We start from the raw sequence: 21,878 nt of genomic DNA on the forward strand, positions 1-21,878 counted from the left end.
TAGAATCGTTTAGGTTGGAAAAGACCTTTAAGATCATTGAGTCCAACTGTTAACCTAACACTGCCAAGTCCACCACTAAACAATGTCCCTAAGCACCACGTCTACACGGCTTTTAAATACCTCCAGGGATGGCGACTCCACCACTGCCCTGGGCAGCCTGTTCCAGTGCTTGGTGACCCTTTCAGTGAAGAAATTTTTCCTAATATCCAGTCTAAACCTCCCCTGGTGCAACTTGAGGCCATTTCTTCTCGTCCCATCACTTGTTACCTGGGAGAAGAGACCGACCCCACCTCCCTACACCCTCCTGTCAGGGCGTTGTAGGGAGCGATGAGGTCTCCCCTCAGCCTCCTTTTCTCCAGGCTGAACAACCCCAGGTCCCTCAGCCGCTCCCCATCAGCCTTGTGCTCCAGACCCTTCCCCAGCTCCGTTGCCCTTCTCTGGACACGCTCCAGCCCCTCAATGTCTCTCTTGGAGTGAGGGGCCCAGCACTGAACACAGCATTCGAGGTGCGGCCTCACCAGTGCCCAGTACAGGGGACGATCACTGCGCTACGCCTTCTGGCCACACTATTCCTGATACAAGCCAGGATGCTGTTGGCCTTCTTGGCCACCTGGGCACACTGCTGGCTCATATTCAGGTGGCTGTCGACCAACACCCCCAGGTCCTTTTCCACCAGGCAGCTTTCCAGCCACTCTTCCCCAAGCCTGTAGCGTTGCATATGGAACAGTGGCTATGTTAAAGAAAAAAATATGATCAATGCTACATGCAAGTGTACATCCCTTCACAGAATGCAAGTCTTTAGGAGAGAAATTTTAAAATTATGATTAAGTTTTTTGATGTGACATAAAATTAGGAGGCATTATCAATGAAAAACTGCATTATCCCAATGACTGGAGTAGTGAGACTGGCATGAAATTCAATGGTACAAAGATTAAGGTCAGGCACACGTGAACTAAGAGCAAAAAAATCTGTTAGAAACTGGAAGCTCATCACTAGGAAATAATGGCAGAGGACTTGCATGTAACCTGGCTGATCAGAGGATGGCTGTGGGTGGAAAGTATCATGAAAACATGAAGAAAAAGGTATCTTAAGATGCATGAGGTATCTCCAGCTGAGACAGGAATGTGTTAGTGCCATTTGTATGTGGAATAATGCTATGCTTAATTCTTGTCACGCACATTCAAAAGCATTGAGGAGACCCCCCGAAGGGACACTGTGATGGTCAGGGGAATGGACAGTGGGTATTACAGATGGAGATTGCCCTCGTATGGGTGAAATGAATACAAGAAGAGATGCAATCACTGCCTGTAAACACAGTGGGGTGGGAATAAGTACTGAAACTAAAGAACAGCTGACACGAACAAATCGTTAAACTGATCACTAATAAATTAGTTCAGAAATTAGAGGGATCCTAGAGCAATTGGAGCAATCAAGCTTTGGAAAGCCTGCTGAAGAGAGCTCGGAGGAAGAAAACAGACAGCTTTAAAGATGAATCAGCGTAAGTGTATAGATGGGATTCTGTGAAATGGTTCCCACGATAACTGGAAGCGGCAGCGGTACCCTGTGGGTAACTTTGAACTCTGTAATCCCAAATCATACAAGTCCTAAAAGACTGAGGATTGAGGCTACAGTCACTCCTTGTCATGCCCTTCCCCATGGCGCCTGTACTCATACTGTTTACAGATCCAGGAGTTCAGCCCCGTGAGCCCACCTTGGAAGGGCGAAGGGCTGTGGCTGGGTACTGGATGGAAGCTCAGCCCTATTTTCTCCATTCAGACTATCCACAAACCTCCCAAAAGTTCCAGCAGTTTGTGCGACGTGCACACACGGTTGGTGCAGGTGACAGCCTTCCCCTCTCGTCCCGTTCGGGTTTGGACTGCCAGCCAGGCATCACAGCTGCACGGTCCCGCAGCCGGCCATCAGCCCCGAGCTCCTCCGCCTGCCGCTGAGGCTCCTTTGTACACTACGGTCTGCTGGCTGTCTGCCCAGGAAAGAAAAACATCTGAATTTGTTCTAAATCAATTTAATACATTCCAGTGACATATTTAATGATGTAAGCTTCCACAAACCGCACACACAAATGACGTCCCCGCTACGTCGACATGCTTTACGCTCCATGGGGAGACATTTGGGATCTGTTGACACACAGAGATACTTAGCGTTCGCTGAAATGTGAGCTGAGGATCTAAAAATAGGGCAGAGTTTTCTAGGCTGGAGCGGGGAACAGTCACCCAGCAGGCACTCGCCAAGGGTACGGTCAGAATAACACCACCACAGTCCCATAGCAACGCCACACCAATGCTAACCCCCTAGAAAAGGGGTGTTCATCTCAACTTCACAGATCATAAATTAAGTTCATTTAAATGCATTCCAATAATAAAGCCTATTTTTAACTTTTTATTTCAATGGGAAATGTGGTTGAGCATCTATATGGAATACAAATTTTTGGGGTGCATTATCCCTTTCAATGTATTTTTACGACAGCTGACGTAATGAAGACTAATCTGATTTGAGGCTCAAGAAGCTTCCTTCATGTGAATGTCAAGTATCGGTTCAAACTGGCATTTCTATCTTTTTTCTTTCAGCTTGCTGTACCATCCTCTGATTGTCTGTTTATATGGTGGATACCAAAGGGGTCTGATATTATGCAAGCCTGGAATTTTAATACATAGAGCCAGGGTATTAGTAGAGTAACTGCTCTTAGTTACTGACATAAATATTGAGCATCTGCATCGATTTTACTAGAACAGACATACATCCATACTGGTATTAAATCTATATATATTCTAAGTACTTTTATTTTGCCAGATCTTTCATTGCCTGTTAAGTGGTTGAAACAAATACTTTTTGGGACTCTGCTAGAAGGGGAGACCCTTGTCACCATGCAAATATTATCTCATAATACACTCAGCAATTTATACTGCAAGGAGAATACAGAAGAGGGAATGAGGGAGCCCATCTTGCTTGGGAAGTTATGAGACAGAGAAACAAAACTGAGAGATTCTGAGTTTTGCTTTATTTTATGCCTAGGAAGGGATTCCCACATTTCTGCTTCTCACAAGCAAGTCATCTGAAATATCAGGGCAGATGGGATCTCACCTGGAGTTCCCTACCCTGATGTGCTAAAACACGCTGTGATGAGGCCGGTTCACTGAAATCCACCAGACGGCACAACGCAAGAAAACCATCATGTAAATGCTGTGTAGGGGCAACACGGGCGGGAAACTGGAGTTCTGCTCGTCACGCCACTTGTAAGGGACCAGCAGGCTACCATGTTCGTGCTCGGGGTTCACTGCAGCGAGCGCTCGTTTCACCTGGCTGTTCTGGTTTTGCTTTTGTGATGAAGAGAAACGTTGGGATTGTCTTCATTTTAGGTTGTCTGTTTTTTAAGGAAAGCTCTGTAGGTAGAGACAGTATCTTCCATTAGGCCAACCAGTGTTTGGAAATAGCAGAAAAGCTTTGAGGAAACCCTCCTTTCCATTCTTTAAATATTTGATTCAGTAACCCCAGGTGGATTCAGACTCAGCCGAAACGTGCAGCAGCCCAGCGCCGATCCAGACTTTCCAGTAAATCGCTTTCTATCGGGTCCTGACGTAAAGCTCCGCCGCCCCAGACACTCTGCCCTGCTCTTGGATTTCAGTCTGGAGCTGTACTACAGGTGTGGCATTGTTTCTTGGGAAGAATTAGGTTATTATCTGGAAATTCAAACTCCAGATGCCCTGGCAAAAGAATCACATCAGGAAAAGCTTTAATTAGAGACATAAAACAAGTTTGGGTAAGATCGCTTCATTTCTTTCAAGCATTTTATTTCATAGGCAGTGTAAAAGTTTTTACTTTTTGTTCTGCATCAGGAAAGGCTGAAAACAGAACAAGCGACTTTCCAGTATCTTAGGTTGTGTCTACATTGCGACTGTAGTGCTATTTAGAAATACCTGAGCCAAACTTGAAAGAGCTGGTTTGTGTACCCAAAAGTCGTAACATGGAGTTTCATGTGAGCTTTTTTCTCTGCAGAGAAGCAAAGCAGCTTGGCCAACTCTAACTGTTACCGTAATGTACTGCCGTCTGTAAACCTGCAGTTACTGAAGGTACAACTGGGTGGAGGCAGGAAATCCCAGTCAGGGAGTGATTCAAATCTATTGACTCTATTCCTTATCACTGAGATTTTTTTCCAGCCTACAGTTTTGCCTGAATAAGGACCTTCTGTGTTTCCATCTCTCACTTTTAGTTTTCTCTGATGCTGAAAACGCTAACAGCTCTACCTACAGGAATTCGGTAGCCACTGTGGGTTGTTTGTTTTGGTGACACCGTCCCTAGCGCTCCCAGTTTGTCATTGTTATTGTCCAGCATTAGCCCTGTCAGCTACTTAATTGCTTGTCATCTTGGAAGATGGATCAGAGGTTTGGGTAACTGGCACTAGTGGCCAGCAGTCTTGGCAATGAAGTTTTAACCATTTATTCATGGACTCAGTTCTTCCTAAGCCATGGAAAGAAAGCTCGGACAGCATTTTCGCAGTTTCACATAGAGACCCTTAACAAATAGTGCGACACCTTTGTTTCCTAAGCAGTATGTTTGCACAGAAAAGTGCTGGGGGTGGAAGCATAGTGAGAAAGGTCTCTGGGGAGCTGGCACAAGGCAGCTCAGTGTTGCTCCCACTGAACCTTCAGTCCTTTCTCCATTTTTTTCCTCCTGTGTTGTCTGCATACCTCTCCCTTCCCTGCCTAGAGAGGGGCACATTTTGGAAAGTAATTTTCCTGCCCAGCGTATTTAGAAACAGGTTAATGACACTGCAACTTTAAATAGCAACCTAATGTGCAAAGGCAGGATTTATGGGCACAGTCGGTTCATTGAGCAGCAGCAGCAGCTCCCTGGAACCGTCGCCCCGACAGCGAAGCCAGAGCTGTGCAATGACTCTGCACATTTAGTCCGGAGAGTCTCGGAGTCGCATCCTCCAGTGTGCTCATCAGCCTGGTGGTGAATCACCTCTGAGTGAAAGAATGGCTGTGAAACAGAGGTTTCGGGCTGTAGGAACAGGCAGACTTTGAACTCACAAGAACACTTTCAAACGCCTCAGGGAGAAGGATTTTAAGTGGATTGTTCTAATAGAAGGTACATCTTTAAGGCTTCTGTGTAAGGAAAAGCCCATACATTTCATGGAGTAATCTGGCATATATCAGAAATATTGCTATACTGGCCAATTTAAGGAAACTGTCGCTCTGCTGCATGAGCATTAGGAGAGTTGCACAGGTGCTAGAAGCACCAAATGTTGTTAAGTAGAGTGCAGGTATGGCTATCAATGCGTAATTTACTCCAAGATTTTAAGTGATACTGAGGTAAAAAAGGGATCAGCAGACAGGAATTTATTATAAAGCATGGATTATTATAAAAAGCTGTTCTTAGCTATTTTGTATTTTTAAGAAAATTTCTTAGCCAATCCTAAAATAGGAAATTCTTCTGTCTGACTTTCTCCATTAAAAGTGAGATGCCAGACATCAAAATTCAAATATCAAGGCCAAACTCTACTGCGTTTAAAACATACCAGGCATCGCACATCAGAATTTAGCTAAGGTGCCAGATATGATTAATCACAGGTTATCACGGAGCATCATCCAAAACAGGACAATGATTAGATACCGCAAGAAGTGCCAGATACAGGAGAAAACATGACACATACAGGAACAGCCACTAGCCTTAGACGTTACAACTACAGAGTCTGGAGACAGGAACTACCAGAATATTCAACGATTAGTCACATAGTAATTAATCCTGAGAAGTTGGAATTGTTTATGTCTAACAGAAACCCTCACTACCTTACCTTCCCAGTGTGATATGTAATGGGTGCCACTGTGCCCAGCAGATGTTGTTACGATCCCTGTTATTATAAATATTATGTGACATGCAGCAGGAAGTTCTGGCTCTGGTATCTGCGGGCTGTGACTCGATCGTGCACCATCAGAGGTGAAACACCTCTGTGCCACATGCCTGCTAATTCAAGACCTGGGATACTAATCGCCCGAAAGCATCAGATTTTTATTGCTGTATTATATGTGACATAGAAATATATTTTATTTTTATACATCTATGAATTGCTTAAAATATAAACTTGTACAGCCATCTGTTCTTGCTACTGTTACGCTCCTATTTTTTCTCCCCACAAATTCTGTTGTGCCGCGTTCCCACCTTGTGTCTTGTCCTGAGGTAAGCGTCAGCTTTTCTCAGCAAGGGCTGAAGGGCTGCCTTGTACCCTGTCTCTACAGTTCCTCACACAGCAAGGCCCTGATCCCACTGGTACAGTTGGATTCTACTGAACTTAAGAAAATACAATATGTATTCTTATTTTATATAATAAATGACTCACAAGAAGCACATTTTAGAGCTACATAGCTGATACTAAACTACTACAAATCGGTAACATTCATCTATTTAACTGTAAATGTCCAGTGGAATGCCCATTTATTGCCTGTCAATTGTCCCTATGACAGGATAGTTCTGAATGAATACTGAAAATTATTGGATATAAAGTATTTCCAGGATACTAATAGCAGGAGTAATTGCAATTCAGCATTAAAAAATGTTTACTTGAGGATTTTTGTGATGAAATTTAAGATATCATTTAAAAACTGATCCCCTGCGATAACAATGAGTTTTGATAAAGCCAATATATGAAGCCACATTCCTTGCTTCCCTGAATCCAGGATATTGGCTGCTCTACTCATGCCAGCTGGCAAAGATTCCCAAGGGGCTGCCTGCCAGGTATGTGCCGTCAGAAAACTCCAGCTGCTGCTACTCTTCTTTTCTGTGCCTAGACCTCTCCTCCCATGCCAGAGACTGTAAGGAGATGATGTAGGAGCCAAAAATACCAGCTGCTCTTGGCATAGCTGGGGGACTACAGTCTCTTGGGCTGAATGGAGTGGAAGAAAGAATTTGCCTTACGATTCCTAGATATATCTGAACTGTATTTCCTTACAATCAAGTACAGAAAACATTGGATCAACACGAACATGACTTACCAGTATCCTCAGGCCCTGAGATTGTTTAATGGATTATTGAGCTGTGGTTATGCATCCATAACCAGTAGCAGAATTAATCTTCTCAATTATACTGAGATTTCTTTTTCCATCAGTGTGGGTATAAAAATCTGACCTGCTAAAAATGAATGTGTCAGTAAATGCTTGCAACTTTTTAGGAGTGCTAATGAGTTAAATTATTCCTTTCTGAAATCTAGCCCTTTCGAACATTTTTTTTGAGCCTTCATGCTATGACCACAGAGCTATTACGCTTTCCAACTTGTCGCATAGCTAAAAGGTCTTGAGAAGCTGTAGCAAGTTACCTGCAGCTATGTTGAATTATTCATGTGGACTAATGATGGTGAAACTATCCCAATGTCACCCTGCGGTCAGGCCTGCTGGCTGGCTGAAGCAGCTGGGGGGTGGTTCCCTGTGCCAAGAGAGGCCTGGATCGATAACCCCCCTCTTCTTCACCTCTCCCGCTGCCTTCTGCTGGCTGACACCAGCCATGAAGCCTTCAACAGTCGGCTTCCCCCAGCCACACACGCAGTCAGAGATGGGTTGTCTCAGTGACAGTCCGTTTCTGGCGCTGGTTTCAGGTATTTAAAACATACCCCTCCTAAGAAAAATTACACGCTTTTAAGTGAGAGGCAGGCTCTTGTGAGACTTTGACTGAAGGGAGAGAGAAGCAGCGGTGAGGCACTGACAGGGCGGGAGCCCGCAGCTGATGGCGAAGAGGCTGCGGCGGGGGCCCGGGCCCAGCGGAGGGCTGCGAGGGGCCGGGCCGCCGCGGGCCGAGCGCCCCGAGGAGACACTGGGAGCCGCGCCATGGCGACCGAGCGCTGCGGGGCTAACGGGGCGGGCCAGCGGGGACCTGGCTGGACGAGGTGGAGAGCGCAGGGATGAGGAGACAGGGACCGCGGGCCGCCCCGGGCCGCCCGGCTGGCGGCCATGAGAGACCCCGCAGCGCGACCCTGCGCCCCGCCGGTGCCATGACGACGCGGGAGGAGGCGAGACGAGGCGGAAAGCGCGGTCCTCCCGGCGCGTCCTCTCTGGCCGCGGGAGGCGTTACTCTCTGTGGCGGCCGCGCCTTCCCCCAATGGGAGGTGGCGGCGGACGGCATGGCCCGGCATGCAGCGCGGCCCGCGCCTCACTTCCCGGCCCGGCCGCTAAGATGGCGACTCCCATGCACCGCCTCATCGCTCGGAGACAGGCGTGAGTGCGGCGGGCGCCCGGGCCGGGGCGGGGCAGGGCGGGAGAGGCGCCGCGGGGGGTTTCCATAGGCGAGCCGGAGCGAGGGGAGGCCCGCCGGGCAGCGCACTGAGGCAGCCGCTTGCGGGGAGGGGGCTGCGGAGAGGCGGCTGCGGGTCCCGGAGGAGCGGAGCCAGGGCAGGGCCAGGGGCGTCCCCCGCGAGTGGGGGCCACGGGTCCGAGCGCTTTCTGAGAGCACGGAGTTCCCTCCTCGCAGGTGCTCTGCATCCGAGGCAGTGCTGCTCGTCTGTAAGGAAAAACCGCTCTAAAATAACGGGTGACCCGGTTAGGGACATCGTTGCGGTGAAACGATGAGAAGGAAGGCAGGGTTGTGGAAAAGGGGAGGAAGTCTGCAAACTTTGCTTTTGGGGTTAACGCTGGTTAGCAGCGTTTTGGGAAGAGGCTGCCTTACAGCTGTCGGCATGCCGTAGTTTTCAGTGAAGTGTGTAAGGGCTTGTGGTGCAGTGTTCACTGATCTTCATCATGGACTTTCAACAGCCAGATTTGGAAAAAATACATTTTAGGTTCATGTTATGATAGGCTTACGGAACTGTAAAAGAGAGGCAAAAAAAAAAAAAGAGAGCAAGTGAGCTTTACTCAGATACGGATATTGCATTCAAGTAATTCTCTCAATACCAAAGGGGTCCGATTACCAAACACTGAAATGAGGAAAAGCCAACATTTTTGCTTGTTTACGTTAAGTACAGCAAACGTTCCTCGCTCATGTATTACTTGTGTTGGCTTTTCATTTGTTTGTTGGTTTGGATTTTTTTTTCTTCATTAGAATAATTTCCTTCTTGTGTTTCAGTTTTTGGAGTGTGTTTGGTTTTTTTGTCTGATCATAAGAGCTGGATAGAATATGGATGACTTCTGCATTCTTTCCTTTTTTATTGTTCAGTATAGTTTCTTTCCTATTTTCCAATGAAAAGTGACTCGGAATTTCAAAGTACTCACGGAATACTTGTTCTTTAAAGTTGCTATTTTATTATGAGTCAAGGAATGATTTTTTACATTTCTTGTTATGTCTCTACGTGCTTGATGGGTATATGCTGAATCGTACATCTGCCAGCCTTTGCTTCTAGGTTGTGGTTGTTGATGCCTGTTAAAAGTTGACTTCAGTCTTGTGCTTTTCACTAGTATTAAAACTCGTTAGTGCTGATATGGTATTTGTAGATTTGTAGTTGTTGAGCTATTTTGATGTGTTTTCCTGGTTATTACTTATATTGCTTTTAGGGCTTGATCTTATCATTTTAGCTTGCATAGAATTGTCTGCTCTCGTCATGTGATTAGTACTAAAACCCTGGAAATACTGAGTTATATTCCTGTTGTTTTAAACTTCCCTTCTGTTCCTGTGTGACAGGTCTGGGCTAGTTTGAGACAGAAAAACATTCACTTTTTTGGGTTTGTATGCTGATGAAGAGGAGGGAGTATCGTCATTCTGCTTATATGTAACTCAGAAGTCCAAGGCAGGACAAAGCAAACCATTCAAAGACGTTGGGGTTTTTTTGTTCATTACTAGACGTACTGCTTCCTGTTCAAGTCTGAGTTAATTGTGCAGTGTAGGTTGCAAGTTTAATTAGTTTTCCAGTGCTGATTTAGATTACCATGTCTAAGGCTAGATTATGAAGCCAAATACTCTTTGCATTGAAAAAGTGATGGATGTTCAGAACAAGATTCCCTTCAAGATACAGTAGAATTGTCACAAAAGGTGATGGCTAGAGTTGAAAAAAGTAATTCACACCTTGCCTTGAAAAGATACGCTCCTTTTGAGAGAAAAATGCTCACTGCTGGTCTGTCACTTTATGCTCTCTAAGTAGTAAATGAACAGTCCAGGAGCCTCTGCCTAGTTAAGCCAGGGCTGTTAATTTCAGGTAGTTTAGATGGGTTGGCCTTGAAAAATTAGTATTTTGGTGTTTGGAAAAAAACAATGGAAGGTGGAAATAAGTTATAGCAGTCGCAGTGAACTGTACGGGAGTTACAAAGTCCTAATTTCAGTCCTGGTTCTAAACTAATTTGTGATTCTGACCTTGAGTGAGTCACTTGACCGCTGTATGAGTTTCCTTATTTGTAAAGGAGGAGGTGTCTGTGAGAAGACAGCAAAACAGCTTTTGCAAAGCTTCACAATAGTGGAGTAAGAGCTAGAATATGAAAATACGAGTTTTCTCCCTGAACTGGCTTCTAGAAATGATCAAAGGATTTTACCACGGTGTGAAAATGGAAATGTGGATGTAAAATGCTCACTAAATACTTCAGGTATTTGGATGGTGCAGAGTAGTAAGTGAAGTCTTGCTTGATATACATTGCACAAAGTGAGCAAGAACCTGATTGGTCTTATGCTAAACCTTCTGCTGGCCTTTAATGAATCTTAGTAAATTCAAATAAGCTACAACTAAGATAATCTCTGTTTTACTTGCTCAGGATCCTAGGCTATCCATGTGAATTTGGCAGTTTGGTACGTGTGTTAAATTCTAGGATTTGGAAATGAAGCTGCCTGCTTTTTGCTAACAGCGTTCTAAAATGTAACTTCGATTACTTATCTGAAGCAAGCTAGAACCATGTGCAGTTACTGGATAGTAACAAATTGTGCGCAGCGTAATAATTCCCAATAGCTGTTGCACAATTATATCCTGTAAATGCTAAAAGCTGCGCCAATTAGGGTTGATCAAAATGTGGTTTTGGTGATAGGATTAATCTTTGTTCACTGACAGAGAATGGTCCTAGTAGCGTTTTTCAGAATGTTTAAGTTGTTTACAGGATCTGAAGGGAGTGGGAAATTATGGACTCTTAAGAGCGGGGGAAGACTGCCAGGTAGGCTAACCAGGAGCTAGTATAAAACTGAACGTGACATTTGGGTGCAGCTGATGGGTGTGTTGACAGCTGATGTCAGTAGTTCAGCATTCGCTACTTTAGCAGAAGACGACTTAAGCTGAAGCTCTGGAATAGAGCAAAAGTCTCTTTGTTCTCTTTCATATATAGTTGATATGAGAATGTTTTAATAAATGGAAATGTATTTGCCTAAATTCTGTTACTGTTCTTGTCCTGATTTAAGATGTGTAATTGCTAAAGTACCCATTAATGTCAGTCTGGTTTAATCATAACTACATATGCTGTTAAGAATCTGTTTGATTAAAAAAAAATATATTTTTTTCAATAGGTAGAACAGACTTGGGATCAGTCACTTAAGCAATTCTGCATTTTTATAGGGAGGCAAACAAGCAGCATGTAAGATGTCAAAAATGTTTAGAATTTGGACATTGGACGTATGAATGTACAGGGAAGAGAAAATACCTGCATAGACCTTCGAGGACAGCTCAATTAGCGAAAATTCTTAAAGAAAAAGAAAAGCGACTATTACTGCAACAAAGGTAAGATTGTCAGAATGAAAATGTGTAGTTTATTAATGAAAAGGTAATTTTGTATGTGGGTGGGAAAGATGGTGTCTTAGACCATTTGCTGTCATCTTTTCTTCCAGATTGTGTGATGCTTGCTTGATATTAGAGCCGTTGTGAGTGTTAGGTGGAATATGTACACTCAGGTCCCACAAAATTAAAATGTTGTTCATTAGCACCTGCTCGTCTGAAATACACTTAAAACTTTTTTGGCCTGTCTGCAACCAAAAAGTGCACTAAGCTAAAGTTAAAATAGTTGGAGCCTTTTTTGTAATGGAATACTGTTTCCCAAATTCCTTGGTTACTTGGTTTCATGTGTTTATGTGCTAGTACAGGCAGGTTGGTGTGAGACTGCAAATGTATTTATAACAAAGAAGCCATTCTTTCACTTCTGTTTAAGTTTGCTGTTAGACTGTGCAGTTAAACTTGGTCTTCTGGATACGACTTGACAGTGGATCTGTGCCACCACAGCTCCTGTATATTGCTCATTATGAGCTGTAATGGTTAAACAGGTGAATGAGAGTTGGATTATCAGGTGTTTTTAACCCTCAAGCATAAAATAAAAACATCTCGCTGAATTGTGTAATTATTTCCCTTTTTGACATTTGAGAAAGTGAAGGATACCTGCAGCTAAACGGAAAAATCTAAGCAAAATTCTGCCTTTGTGTAATGTGATTTCCTTTCCAGTTTGCTGTGTGAGTAATTTTAATGCTTCCCGCAAGTTTAATAATTGTTTTAACAAGCAACTCCAGATGACAAAGAGAAAAATAACGTAGCGCATTAGTTTTCCATGACATTCCTATGTATGAGGGTCTCCGTTCTGCCATCGCAACTCAAAGTTATGGTAGCTGAAGAGTTGTTGCCTCAGCCCTGCTGAGGGACAGTATCATTTACAGCCATTGCAGCTGAAATTGTTGAGGATTTGGAAACATACCCTCTGTCGCTGCCACTTGCAGCTCGGTATGTTGGCTGTAGGTCACTACTGCTGCCAGGATGTGAGTTATGGAAGGGTGTTCACACCTTTTGCTCTCTTATCTTAATGGGGAAAGAAAATGGGTGGTAACCTCTGGCAGAGAGGTCTGATTTGACTGCGTCAGCTGTTTCAACGGAGGCAGCAATATGAATCAGAGTGCTGAAATACTGACTTAAGTGGAAGCCCATTGGCTTGTGTTAAGAGTGACATAAAATGTTTGATTTTGAAATTAATTTTGATCCTGTGAGTAATTCTGAAGCAATTGTAATCCCCTAGTATTGTAGATAAGAAATCAGGAGTGCTTAGGCTCTAAAACTTGCTCCATTTGGAGATGGAGTTTGGCAGAGTTCTTCAGAGACTCAAGATTTTTAAGACAAAGATTGAGTTTAAGACTCAGATTACTTCCTTGTGCCTTTTCTGCCCCATTTCTATTGAATTCTGCAGGTTAACATTGGAGGATAGTGACTTGAGGGTGAAATTGCTTGTTGCCTGGCCGTTGTGCTTGTGTCTGTGTATGGCATAATTTTATATAGGAGTTACAGGACTGTCCAGTCTCTGTCATGAATGGAGTTTTTTGAGCTGTAAGTCTAACAGTCCACAGTGCGAGGGGTATGTGGTGTGAAAAGTCATCTCGTAAAAGAAAGACTAAGCAATCCTTAGATACTTAGCCTTCCTTACTAAGGAAGGAACCAGGGTTCCTAAAAACTTAGGAACAGTTTTTAATCCTGGTTAAATTGGGCTGGATTCATAGGGATTATATAATCATAACTTCTCTGCAGCTCCTTAACTGTGCCATGAGGCATCCGCTTCCTTAGATGCCGACGTTATGCTTTCAAGGATGAAGCTTATTCTTCATGGAAAAACAACTTCCTAGGTCACCCTTTTACTTTTTGTATAGCTTGCTTTGGAAGGTTATTTCTTGTCTGCAGAGAAGTTGGGTCTCCTACTGGTCTGCTTCAGAGTATTTGTATAATCATCTCTAAAGATCTGATAATGAATCATTAACCAGAAGGCAAACATAGTCCAATAAGGTTAATATTTACTTTTTGACAACCATACACAAGACTTTTTTCAGCAAGAACTCATTTTGGCAGTTGTTCCAGGATACTTCTGTTTGCCTAGTGTTGACCCCACGATTCTGATGGACATTATGGAGGTTTTGCTATGGAGGTACTGCTGTCAGTAAAGCCCACTGCTTGCCTGTTCTAGAGTAGGAGTTGGGAGGGGAGGAAAGGTGAGAAGATGCTTATTCCTTAGTGGTGTTACTGCATTGAACCAAAACCAGGATGCCTGAGTTTTATTTATGGCTCTGAAGACTGTGTGGTGCCACAGGGAAAACGACCAAGTGTCATGAAGCAGATCTGTTTGATCTGCGCGGGATCGACCCCTCTGTTGTGTAGTTCCAGAGAGTAGTGAACTCCTATACTTACCCATACGTTAAACGCTAGAGGGAGGCATAGACCTGTGCCGCAGCAGCCCGTGTTACTCGCATGCGGAGTTAGGTCCTGTCTTCGAAAAGGTGCTTTGGGATCTAATTCTGTTTACTCACAGTGACTTTTCTTGCCTGTGGAACACCTGGTTACCTATGGTAAGCGTATAAGGCCTTAATAATATAAATATTAAAAGCATTTGGCAATACAGGAGGAATTATAATTTGGTTCGAAATTCGAAGATGAATGAATCTTCCTCTTGCCCACAGGAGACTGTGGAAAACTCTTCTGTGTAATTATAATATTTTCATACCACACGTATGAAAATAAAAAAATCAAAAAATCTCATTTTTCTGGCATACAAATGGCATTGAGTACTTTTACTGAAATACAGTATAGTTTACACTTAACACTTTCTGCTTTCTACCCTTTTCTGGAGCCTTTATCGATACATACTGCTAATTTCTAAATGAAATATATTTGCAGTTTTTACTCTTATTTCTGTGTATTTAAGATGGCTTCCAGTAGTAGGTTTCAGTTGAGGAAAAAGTATCCTGGTTCATGAAAGAACATATGACTTCGTCATATATCAGTGGCACATTAAGCATGTTGTAAGTATATGATGAGGGACTACTTTCATCACATGTACATTCCAGGTTGAATTATGTGCTATATATTTGTAATGGATTGAGAAGAGCATGTGATTGGTACATTTGACTGAAATAATTTTATTTTCTTAAAAAAAAACAACAACAACAAAAACCCCAAAACACAAGTGAAGACTGGTTTAAAAAAAAAAAAAAAATCCCTTAGTGTTTTGTTAAAAGAAACTTTCTTCTGTGTCATTTACCACTAAAACTTTCTGTGAGTGTATGAATCATGGGAATCTGAAAGAAAAATAGCTGGAAAGCATCAATATAAATAGATTGTTCTGTGTCTTTTTGTGCTTGAAAAGTCCATGGTGAAAGCTACAGATTAATTCAGTATTTTACCCTTTGTTTCAATCAATTCAGTTATTGCTAAATACAGGTGCACAGAACTTTTTTTTGTATCCTTACCTCCTCTGCTTTTCCCATCCCAAATGTTGTTGTCCATATAACATGAAGAACGGAGTAAAGAAGGGTAAAGCATACTTAACACAGAAAACTAGAGGTGAATTGCTGCCTTTTTTTTTCTTTCCCGATTTGTAGGTATTGTTGTTTTTCTGGTTTGAATAGTGACTGAAAAGAAATGCCAAATGAACTTTGGGCGGTGCGGCTCTCTGCCAGTGGGATACCAGTTTTCTAATATTAAACACAGCTCCACTGTGCTGCTATTTATTTAATTTTCCTAATCAAAGCCATTGTTTTTCCCTCCCTTAATTAGCACTGGAGAAAGTACTGGAGAAAGGAAGACCAAGAAAAAAAGGTATGTGGGGAACGATGACAAATTGTGCAGCTGTTTCGGTGTGTGATCTTGCACTGGGTATTGCGGCGGCAATTTGGAAGGGGTGTGTGGGGAAAGTCAAAATTGCAAATACAGCTTTGATTCTACTGCTTTTAGCCTGTTACAGGCATTTGTATGACAGTCATGTGGAGAATTTCTACTCCTCCCTGTCCAAAAACTCTAAATTCTTTGTCCTCTGCTTTTGTCCCTACTGATTGTCCTCTCTCTACATGATCTTGCTTTAATAATAAAAAATCTTCCTATTTCTGCCTCAGAGTTTATCAAGTGTATTTTAAACAGTTGTGCAAGAATGGCATACTGGTTTCTAGTCTGTAATCGCTCCACCTACCCATCTTGCCTTTCCTTTTGTTGTTTTCATTCCCTTCTCATAGCAGCTGTCTCTCTCTGAAGTTTTGCCTAGAGAAAGAAATAGAGCATCTAAAAAAACCCAACCCCAAAACCAAACAAAAAACCCCAATCCCAGCCCAAAACAAAATCCAGGATCTAAACCTCCCCCTACCGCCCTGAGTACTAATTTGAGCCAAGAACTCTCTCTTTTGACATTATTTCTACTGCACTTTGCAGTAATGTTTGCTTGGGAATCCGCAATCTGCTTCTGTCTTTATTAGCAAAACCCCTTCAGGGACAGCTAGAACCCTGGCTGTAAGACTCCTGCTAATCACGTTATGAGTTTTACTTACGGGGGATGTCTGTACAGTAATAGCCTCATTATCTCTTTGCATTTAGTTGACTGTCCTCTGTCTCTAAATCTGATCTAAAAACAGTTTTCAGAAGATTTTTAAAGACTAGCCTTTTGGGTTGTGTGGCAGTCATTAAATAAGCCACAGCAGTTTTTTTTTTAAAACACGCCTTTATTTTAGGCTATTGTGTGGAATGTGGCTTTATTGGAATGCTTCTTGGTGAGTGTCCTAGTTCTAATATCAGAATATTTTTTATCAAATGCTCCATTCTCAGTAGTGTCCATTTATTGTTGGAGTCACTTAAGACTAGTGAGATCATAAATTTAACTGATTTCTAAACGATGTAGTTCAGACCTCTTCCTGCCTCAGCTTTCTCATATGCTGCAGTCTTCTACTTGGCATAATGATTTTCAGAGTATTTGAGCTCTAAACCAATGCAAAAATGAAAAGAGCAAAAGGATTTATGGGGGAGGGGGTGGTTTGGTCACTTTTCCCTTAAAATTTTAAAACTCTTCTAGGTTTGAATTGTTACCCTGTTTTTATGCAAGCACCGAATCCATCAATATCAATTCCTTTCCAGATCGTTTGCTATTTATATTTTTATTATGATACAGGAAGAATTAAATGCAGAAAATTAAGTGAAGCATTACCATTGAATATATAAATTCCAGATTAAAAAAAAGCAAAAGTTAGGGTTCTGGCAGCAGTGAGCACTAACCTTTTCCATAGTGTATGTTTGTTTTGATATAAATGGTAGTAAGTAGGCTGCAGGCTTAACCAGAAAAACAGGAACAGGCAAAACAGCTGTTGTACAATCTTGTGACCTCAGGTGACAGAGCTGTCTTCTGGGTGCACGTTGGCTTCAACGTTCCCATACAGCATACTTTGGTTTAATTGAAAGCCCTCTTCATGCCTGGTTCACATATAAATCTACCTGTCTGAAGGGTAAAATCAGCTCTTAATTCACTTGTTTCTTCAGGCACCCAGCTGTGATTGTGCCCAAAATTGTAGATTTGATTTAAGGAGCAAGTTTAAAATCACCTGGGGTTGTTAGATGATTGCAGTAGAATTAGAAAGGACGAGAAGTCTCAGGGAGGGGTGGTAGCGCATGTTACAAAATGCAGCAGTTGTTCCACGATTGGTGCATGGAATCATACAAGATGTTAACATTTGTGAACTTGTTTTGAGGAGAATAAAGTGCTTGTCTGCTGGAGAAATTTTGTGCTTTTACAGTGGTGTAGGAGACCCAAAGATCTTAGCTCTACCAATCTATAGCATCTGGGTTGTCACGTTACCTAGTTAGGACAAGGTGAAGTAGGTGAATTTTACTTGCTGCCATCTCCAACCTCCTTCTGTGACTACCAACAGGCCATGTATTGCATCACCTGAAAACAAGTACCTGCTTGTTTCTTCTCTCATAGATCTAGCTACTGCTCTCCTCTAGGAGAAGCAGTATTAAGTGTTAGTTTGATGTTTCTGTGAGTGGGTTTCAGATCATAACCTAAATGGTGGAGGTCCATGGACTGCTTCTGTGGATTCTGTGAAAGGTGATCAGGAAAAGAAAGTTCAGTCAAAGTTATCATTTGGGGGATCCTCTGACTGATTCTTGTCCACCTAAATGGGTCTGCACATCTAATTAACCTGTTTAGATTTATACTACTAGTCCCATTTTTTTGTTGTTTTCCTCATCTTAAGACTAGTTTTTCACCAACAATAAGCCTGTATTTAACCAGCCCTTATGGATTTATCTTTAATAAATAGCCATTGTGTCTGCATGCACAGAGATAACAGATTACAGATGTATTATAAAAACTTCAGTGGTTCATAGCTTAATACATGCATCTAGATTTGTCAGCTGACATGATGAAAAATCATTACTCTTTCTCTAATAGCCTTAACATAGGCATTTCCTGAGTGGTATTTCACCAAGCCCTCTGATATAAACTACTACATTAATTTTCTAATGGAAAGAAGATTCTGCATTATTATATCTAGCATTTTTGCATGCCATTTGGTTGACTTGGTGGGAAGCGGGGTGAATTAGTACCTTTACATTTTGTTTGGAAAAAGATCTATGGGAGAATTTAATTGTACTTTCTTGGAATTCATATTGCCTTAATTGGAGACCTTGATCTTGAGAGCAATAGCCTCAGTAAGGGCTAAAAATTAAAAAAGAAAAAAAAATGCAGAGGATACAGAAATCCACTTTGCTGTGTTCATAATTTGGGCTTTATCTTGAACTGTTTCCACTCCTTCTCCTCCACCCTGAAAACATAGCATCCTGTAGTGGCAGGTAATTTGGGTTCTTTTGCCAGGAGTAATCTAAGAACAGTTTGAGTACAATTCTAACACTTGTGAAATCACTTGATGAAACTTCCACCGATTTTTACATTGCCAAAACTTCACTCCTTTTTACAGTGGTGTGCTAGGGAACTGATCTTTGTTAATTCTTCCCCAAGGCTTTAGTAGTGCAGGACGTTCATAATTCTCCTGCAGCCTTGTTCTTCTATTTAGCCAAGTCAGTAAAGACACTTGTCATTACTATGAACAAGATCCTCGCCAGCTTTCAAACTTAACTTTTTTTTCTGTAGCCCTATTTTGGCTTACTTTATGTACATGGGTCACTCTGGCATTCCTCAAATAGCCAAAAGGCATTTGTTCAGTTCAGAATTGGAATGGGGGTGGCAGGGGCATGGGAATTTGTCTTAGGTTGTCAGGCCTGGAAATTTTCAGACCAAATACTTGATCTTTGGATGACAACACAGTCTGAAGAACACTGTGTAATGAATGCTGTTTCTAGGAGGCCTGTTCTCATCTGTGTATTTGTTTTCTTTCAGATCTAAAAGCGTGACCAGTTCCAGCAGCAGTAGCAGTGCCAGTTCGGCTAGTGATTCCTCGTCTGACAGTGAAGATTCCTCTACCTCCTCTTCTGATGATGATAGTGACAGTGATGAGAGCTCCTCTACTTCCTCATCTTCTCCATCCTCGAGTAGTACTTCCTCTTCTTCAGAGTTCGAATCGGATTCTAGTTCCTCCAGCAGTAGCAGCAGCAGCACAGACAGTAGTTCTGATGATGAGCCACCAAAGAAAAAGAAGAAGAAATAATGTGGTACAGTCTAGAACTGTTGTTTAGTGAATGATAATGCTCTTCAAAGAGGTTTTGAGCACATGGTTGCCAAACAGTTTAACTGGTCAACGTTTCTACTGCTAAAACTTTCTAAATGTTTTGCATAGTTGTTCATAGGACAGGAAAGGTATTAAATGGCACGTGAGGCTTACTGAAAGAGTATTTTTGTGGTTTATCCTTTGATGGAAAATTTTACTTTTTTAGTTCAAAAAAATCTATCATCAGATTTGTTTATATGAGCTAAAGTCCAGTAACCTGGATGTTTACATGCTGGAAAGCAAAAGCTTTTTATTGCAGATCATGCTGTGCATCATATGCTACTACTCTGTTTGACAGCTTCACTTACATTTAGAAAATCCTCTGAACTATTAGAAGCAAAAGTTTTACACGGCTGGCTGTAGAGCACTGTCATTGTTGAAATCGAATGCACAATGTTGCACACAGAGGGCCTTCCATCTCACTGTTAACAAATGTATTATATGCTGCTGAGCTTTTTTTCTGATGGCTTTTCCTGATGCTTCCAGGTTGAGTCTTAACTGTAACATAAACCTTTAAATAGTGTTCATTTGTTAATGATCAATATACTACTTGTACTGTACAGAGGCTTTAGTCTTTTCAACTCGCCTGTTTCCTTAACTCCTGTATTTGTAGTATTTTCTGAGACAGAGTGTCTCTTGCAGCGGTGTCTGTGTAAGAAAGAGGAGCAGTGCACAGTGGAAGAATTATGACTGATGCTGCTTAGGAGTTTCATCTTTGTGCCTTTTTTTGTAAATTAAATGTATCCTAGTGAGAGAAGGGCTTGAGTGGGTGTTTTTCGGAACTCTGTTAGCTTTCCATTATAATAGGGTCAGTAAACCCAGAGAAACAGTAGTAACAAACAAAAATGGGCACTATTTTCAAGGAGATAGGAAAAAGGCTATTTTCACTGGATGCTCAGTAAGAAAAGGAGTCGCCTTTAAATAGAGGTCCCAAAGGAAAGTGTTTCCCTTTTGATATTTTTTGCAAAAAATCGTTGTGTAATGCAAGATTACCAATCTGTGTTGTTGGGCACATGGTGACTGGCATTATAGTCTGCAGTATAACCAGTCCATTATTTTTATGTAGTAGTGTGTACGTGTCTGTGCAAATCTGGTGTGGGAGAAGCAAGTTTGCAAAAAACAAACACACACCCAACAAAAGCAAAATCCAAACATACTGCAGAACAAGTGTTGCTGAAAGTTATTTGTTCTTTTGGTGGATTCAAGCAGTTGGCATTAGTATTTTAATTTGTGATGCAGTCTCCTAAATTTCTTATCGTTAGAGTGCCCTTTTTTGGGGAGGGGGCTGCACATGTGGAAGAATTCTTAAATATCTTGGTTTATGTAAAATATAGTAACTAAACTATTTTTTATATTTTTATGGAAAAAGTAGTGTGTAGAATTACTTTTGAATAAACTGTGCTTATTTAAATGTTTGAAAATATGTATGTTGTGTTTTAGTCTGTAATCATTACTGTGTTTTACAGAACACTCTGCAAACTGTAAATAAAATTACCAGAAAATTGTTTAAGTCTTCTTGAGTGAATGTACCATTTAATGAGGAAAAGTTAATGAGTTATTAAACAGTAGTTGCTAAGTTCATGTTTACTGCAAATGTAAGTGATAGAGTAATGGTTAAGCGTGTGTGTGTGTAAGCACTTTGGAATATAGGACTTGTTGTAGCGCAGGGTTTGGGGTCACCTCAACAGTTCCAGCAAGCCACGTGTGATGGTGGTGTGGTGGTAAGCTTGCTGTCAGTGGCCTCTCCATTGTAGGGGGACTGCTGGAAGAGGGGTGTGGAGCCCATCTGGCTGGAGGTCCCATGCTACGAAGAACATAGCGTTTAGTTTGGCTGGTGCTGAGCTGGGCGGCAGCAGCAGTGTGGATTGTGACGAGGAACGGGCGGTCGTTCAGAAGGGAGCGGATGGGGATCAAGGCTCAGCTACCTTTGCCATCCTGTTAAGACCACGTACATTCGTTTCTTCAGTGCTGCTGGTGTTTGCATGTAGATGGCTTCCTCAGAAGTGCCCTGCTTCACGCAAGTGTATTACTTCTCCCCATTAAGTTGTCTCTGCCAAGAAAAGAGAAGTTTAAGATTGTTAGACGGCTACTAGGTACTAAAGCCAGTCATTAAATTCAGAGGGTTGGTCTCTTCATGCCTCTGTTTACGTTTGGTGTCTACAGTCGGACAAATTGGGTCAATTCACAAGACAAAGGAAACGCTTGTGTACATCGGGTTCTGTCAGCAGGCGCTAGGATAAGGTAATGCACTTACAGATGATACTAAGGAGACCGTAATTTAACTTCTGGTCCGCCGTTGGCTCATGAGTGGAGATTCAAAGAGATGGCTTACTGCTTTTACTGGGTATGAGATACTGCCAACTGCTGACTGAGTCAAAGACCAACCATAAGTCCCTCTGGACTCGGATTTGCTTAAAATGTTTAATTTCAAAGACAATATTTTTGTTGGGTTTTTTAATTGCCCTTTCTGTTTAATTTGTCTCTACGTATTCTTATTTTACAGAGTAAAACCCACCAGCCTGTCAAGAGCCCTGCCAGTT

At 42.2% G+C, this 21,878-nt stretch overlaps 1 protein-coding gene across 1 annotated transcript; it reads left to right on the forward strand.

Moving 5' to 3' along the window:
- Positions 1-8,128: 8,128 nt before the first annotated feature.
- On the forward strand, positions 8,129-20,851 carry ZCCHC10 (zinc finger CCHC-type containing 10). Its single transcript, XM_072873317.1, has 4 exons — positions 8,129-8,219; positions 11,459-11,620; positions 15,413-15,454; positions 19,011-20,851. Exons 1-4 carry the CDS (start codon positions 8,179-8,181, stop codon positions 19,276-19,278), a joined length of 513 nt encoding a protein of 170 aa, XP_072729418.1. The 5' UTR covers positions 8,129-8,178; the 3' UTR covers positions 19,279-20,851.
- Positions 20,852-21,878: the final 1,027 nt, after the last annotated feature.

This window comes from Ciconia boyciana, chromosome 9, assembly GCF_034638445.1.
Source record: "Ciconia boyciana chromosome 9, ASM3463844v1, whole genome shotgun sequence".
NCBI lineage: Eukaryota > Metazoa > Chordata > Aves > Ciconiiformes > Ciconiidae > Ciconia > Ciconia boyciana.